Source organism: Asparagus officinalis, chromosome 6 (assembly GCF_001876935.1).
Source record: "Asparagus officinalis chromosome 6, Aspof.V1, whole genome shotgun sequence".
NCBI lineage: Eukaryota > Viridiplantae > Streptophyta > Magnoliopsida > Asparagales > Asparagaceae > Asparagus > Asparagus officinalis.
In genome coordinates, this window is record NC_033799.1 from 10706962 (window position 1) to 10712813 (window position 5852).

A 5852-nucleotide genomic window follows, 5' to 3' on the forward strand; every position below is an offset into this window, starting at 1 on the left:
GATGTCAGAGGTTGTTCTCCGGATTGAGGATATCCGGCAGTCGGGCTTGATGATGCCTGCTGATGAGAAAGATGAACAGGATGAGTAATGGTTGATTCATTGATTGTGTTTTAAATTTGAGTGGTGTAATTTTTTTTAATCTTCTATCTGTATTATTGGGTTGTTTTCGTTTTCTACAATTAAGCAGCTAGTTCCTCTCTTGTTTCAAATTGGACAAATTCTTCCCTTTTTATATGTTGGCTTGTGGTATGAAACTGAAATGTAGCAAATATTGTAGGCAGATAATACTTGTATATGCAAACGTTTGTTGCAGAAAACAAGTCAAATTTATTCTTCAATGCTTGTACCTTTGTTGTGGAAAGTCATATTTTCAAATGCAAATCCGGCATTACGGTTAGTTACAAAAGTTGTTGATTCCGCACTGCAGAAAAAAAATGTATGATTCATTGTGTTTCCTCACTATTTTGGTTGTAGAGAATCTTACGAAATTGTTTTGCTCACTACTAACATATCTGTATGCATGAATTACGGAATTCGACGGAGTAAGAGGCATTATTGATCCGCATGTACTATAGATTCTAGGATTCTTGCAACCAAGAATTTGAAGTAGAGAATTCTAAGCTCATTATTCGTTGTCAAGTACTTATTATCCTCTCTGTTTCCCTCGGCGCTTTGCCCCCACTTTCAAACGAGCAACCCGTTGTGTTGGTTCTTGTTCTCTTGTGATTCTAGGTATCATTCTTCGGCCTTTTCACTTTTCCCTGTTGGTTGGTTGGTGCGATGAAAACTATAAAGAAACGCTGCTGGCAATTTATGTGTCGTGTATTATCTACATTAGATCTCGTGGCGCTTGTGGACAACCAATAGCTGGGTTTTTTTTTGTGATTGCCTCTCATCTGTACTGTCAAGTCTCTGGAAAAAAAACAGTGCCCAACTGATACCTTACTTGTTCTGAGGAACATGGGAGCTGCTACGGACGTTATTTTATGTGTCAGCTTGCTTAAACCGCCAGCTGGTCCAAAGGAAATTCAAGTTTCTTTGTTTTTGGCTCTTCTTGTGATTTGTTCTTCAACCTTGCGTTTGGAAACTTGTGGATATAATCCTATCATAAAGGCTATAGCTGGTTTGTATGTGTGTGCTTGTTCATGGGGGGCTACAGCCCTAATCAGGATGATTCGCCCTTCCGAGGGAAACATAATCATTTTGATTAGGACTGTTTGGTGCGGAAACTAGTATTAAATTCCTAGTTTCCAGCAAATTAAATTCTTATTGGTGCTCTCCAGAAAAGTAGAACCGAACTTAGACCCTCTCGGGTCTACGCTGAAACCTTGCTCATCGCAAAAAAATAACGTGACATCCTGGAGGTGGTTTTAAATCATCGTGTAACGGTACTAATTTGTTGCGGTAGTTTTGTTTGCTTAATCAAGCTTCTGAATTTAGTGCTGTATTCACCTATCAATTTTGGAGATGAAACATTAATGCTTAGAGAAGGTTAGTCCGTAATCCTTGTCAAATAATACATCAAGAACATTTGGTAGTATTTGCCATCATTTGCCAGCTCCATTACCAGCTTGGTTGGCTGGCAAAAGTACATATATATTCCCTGTTTTTAATATTCAACAAATTATAGCTTTGATAATCGAACACTTGACGTAGAAATGTCTGTATGTTTATATACACCTGTGCAATATATATATATAGCTGCACTAAACTAAATGTTTTATGAGAGGATTTGAGTTCTCGTCATTGATAATTTACAAATGATAAAAATATGACTACAACCATATTTGTAGTTGGAAAATGCTAGGGGCACACCCCCAAATCACACCTCCAACCACACTCCTCTTTTGCTACAGTGCACTGGGGTCCACATGAGAATTATAAAAAAAAACTTCTCATGTGGGCCCTAGTGCACTGTAGTGAGAGAGGAATGTGGTTGGAGGTGTGGTTAGGGGTGTGACTATAGTGCCTCCCTTGTAGTTTCTCTTTTTTATATCATTTTGTCAGACATCAGTATCACCGATGTAGGTATCAACAGCAAGCAGTGAAAATTTTCCAAAGCGATTTACTTTCTCCTACAAACTTAGCATAAACTCTAAGCAGGCTTAACTATCAGAGAAGGACCTGATGTAGTTGAGAGAGCACAATCATCATAGACAAATTAAAGTGAGGCTAATTGGGAAATATAACCACCGTGAAGAAAATTATGTAACCAGTGTTGTGATTGTGAATAACTTGGAAAGTTAAGACTAGCCCTTAACAAAGGTTAAGAATCAAATTATATCATCCGCACGTGGGTAGGTAAATTTTGCTTTGGTTTAGACCAACAGATCTTAATCATTGATAATCAATTTTCTATTAATTAAGTTCATTACTTCTTTTAATTCTTTGTACTAAACCCACTCCAAAAATTTGGGATTAAAAACTTTGTTGCTGTTCTTGTTGCTACGAGAGTATCACACATGAACCCAAAACACAATTCTATTGGCATTAGGTTAAAAAAAAAAGGAACAGAACATGAGAGATTAAAAAAATCATGTTGAAAAGTTAGGTCATCTGATCTTCTCTCTAAAGAATGGAAAAGGGGAATAAAGCAAAAGTGAGGAGCTACAAAGTAAAGGGAGATTAGTATTTTGGTGTGCTTTGTAAAGGTTCATTTGTTATAAAGGGTAACAACACATGCATCTTTTTTTTTTTTGGCTAACTGTGACAACACATTCATTACAACTTTGAATCATGCAGCTAAAGTGATCAATGTCATGACTTAGAAATCACTAGGACCAGCCCAAAAGAGAAATTTTGTATGGGTAAAATATCATAAAAACCCCACTTAACTTTGGACGAATATTAAAAAAAACCATTAGCTTGCAAAATATCAGAAAAACCCATCTTTATGTGTAAAACCCCCCTTTAATTTTGAGATTTTCTCAGAACCCCCTTCAAATTTAGAGGGGTTTTTAATAAAATCTCGAAGTTAAAAGAGGATTTTCTAATAACCCCTAAACTTAAGGGGGATTTTTTGATATTTTAAAAGCTAAGGAGAGTTTTCTGATAATCGCCTAAAGTTATGGAGATGGGGTTATGATATTTAGCCAATTTCACATCAAGATAAGCAAGACAGACTTGCTGGATATTAAAAATAAGTTTGGTATCAGCGATAAGAGGTGACGGACTCAAAGGGTCCTTAGAATCTTAGCAGGTGGAGCAAAATCATAGGCAGTGGGTAATCTTTTCACACGAGGGGGCAAAATATGGGCCATATTCATCATGTTAAAGGAGAACTGATGTGGGTTCTATGCCTAAAACCATAGCTCAGAAGATGAGGAAAACTTAGAATATGTTTAGTACAGGTGCTTTACAAGCATGTCCACTAGACAAGAGGTATTTTGGTAAATGTTCTGACTCATGTGTGGCCGAGATATTCCCTAATAGATCAATGTTCTGATGGGAACGTTGCTCGTCCATTATTATGAATTTGAAGTTATAGTACACATACTCTATAACTTTAAATACTATAACTTCAAATACTACTATCTATATTAATAATCTAAATCTTAAGGCGGGATTCATAAATGATCGCCGTCTTAAGTATTATACATAAAATCTAAAACAACGCGGGTTTTGAATCTTTTGATCCACCTAAGCTAGATGACATATAGATAACAATGACTGATGTCGCAAAAAATTATGTAAGCGAAATATGCTTTCATAGTTACATAAATTTCCTTTCCAGGTACATATTGTGCATATATCCTTTACCTTTCTTAATGGAAGAAAGTAGAGTTTTTCCCCTTAGAAACCACCTTAAAAAATAAAATAGTTATGTAGAAACACCTTTTTTTATAATTAATACATAAATCACCTTTAAAGTATTTTTTTTGCTGCAATCAACCACCTTCTAATCAAAATCTTCACTAAAAATCCAAAATCACCATTGAAAAACCCATATTCAAGGCACTTGACTCAATTTTTAATATATATCTTGTTAGGATATAACTCACGTGACTTGAACTTGAAGTTTTTTTGAAAGAAGAAACTTGGCGAGGTGCCATGTTCAATTCATTACCAAAATAATTCAAATCTCACATAAGCCAGAAATTAATGCAGATAAAGTATCAACCAATTTTCGTCACCTACTATTTGGATTATAGATGGTTGATACCCAATTTCATCAACTCCAACAAACCCAAGGTTACAAGAAATAGTTACAAAAAGTGTAACTATCGCTCACTATGGTTCAAAACTGTACACGAACAAACAAAGCAAGATAAAAACAAACAATCACCACGACACAATTTTTGTTATCAACATAACATAGATGAGACATTAGAAATTTTTTTCCCATGCCATCCCTATCCTTGTTCTATAGTGGAGCTTCAAATCCTTGATCTTTGGTTACATTCCACACCTCTACGGCTTTATTTTTGCTCAAACTCCTTATTCAGAATAGGATGAAATGAGCCTCATTAGATGCAATATGTTGAGGTGAGAACTTTTCTCCGTTAAAAACGAGGTTGTTTCTTGCTCTCCACAAACACCAATAGAGTGCAGGAAATAAAACTTTCTAAAGTTTTGGAAGCTTATAATCATGGATAAAATCCCTTTATAATCCAACATGTTAGAACAAGTGCACAATTAAGCAAAAATAGTTGCGAAGAACAAACACAAGAATAAACGACAAGCAATCATAAACACATATATTTATATGGTTCACCCAATTTGGACAATGTCTACGTCAGAGGCATTAAAGAAATTCCACTATCAAAAGAGAAAAGAGTATAGAAAACAAGCCAAAAGCCTAAACCCTCAGGCTCCCCTTCTTCAATAACCCTCAGGCTCCCCTTCTTCAATCCTCACACAAAACCCTTAATCTAAACTCTCTCAACTTTATATATATGAGACAAATCTGAAGAATTAAGCTCAAAAGATGAAAGCTGTAGATCTCTCACCCAGCTTTCCAATGCATCTTGAATCACTTCATTCTAACATCTTACGAGAAAATTAGAGTCAAAACAAGGCGAGTGTCTCAGCCAGGGCCCGGCCCGAACTGTCTAGAACTGCCGCAGACTGTCCAGAGCCTCTCCAACTGATTTGAGGTTATCTATAAATGTGGTTAAGTGATTACAATTGAGGATAAGATCAAATTATTTATTCTTATCCGAAAACAGGGCTTCTGAAGCTTATAAATACAGCCCTAGAGCCTTTATTTTCACAAATCCGAAATTCTCAAGCATTGACGAAGCCCTGCAGGATTGAAGAGTGAGGAGGAACGAATTTCAGAGAGGAGGAAGAGATCTTGGCGAGTTCTTCGGCATAAAGAAGGAGGGTTCGATAGATCTACAGCTCGGTTCATCCCTTTTCTTTGAGATCATACCTACCTACGATTCTCGAGAAGAGTGATTATCTCGCTTTACCGAGATATTTACTTTAGTTTCTTATCTCCTTTGCGAGACAACGAAATTTATGTTGGATCTGATCAGTCGGTGGTCCATGGATAAATCCCGACATAGGTAAAGATCTCACGTAAACATCGGGTGATAAACGTTCGTTGTGTGTGTTTTCAAAAAGTTATAATTTTTATTTTATTTGTATAAGAGAAGTCTTATAAAAAAGCTCATTCTTTCGAACTTATTGTAAGTCGATAAACGATTGTAATGAGTTCCCAAACGAAACCAACTTTCGACCGAAACACTATTCTAGATAAGATATCAATTACATGATTACATATAATACGATCCACTATTCTAGGAGCTATTCTTGGTAAGTTGTTTCAATGACATCAATTACACGATGTCATCTAATCAATTGCTAATTAGTCGAGACTCTTTCCTTCAATAGTCGCGCCTCCCCCT

The 5852-nt window shown here is 36.1% G+C and overlaps 1 protein-coding gene across 1 annotated transcript in view; it reads left to right on the forward strand.

Annotated features, from left to right (window-relative positions):
- Positions 1-361, forward strand: part of LOC109845734 (probable inactive receptor kinase At1g48480) — a 6043-nt gene extending 5682 nt beyond the window's left edge. The window contains 1 exon segment of the mRNA XM_020415006.1: positions 1-361. This exon segment is cut by the window's left edge and continues 10 nt beyond it. Within this exon segment, the coding sequence (XP_020270595.1) occupies positions 1-88 (88 nt within the window). The 3' untranslated portion in view covers positions 89-361.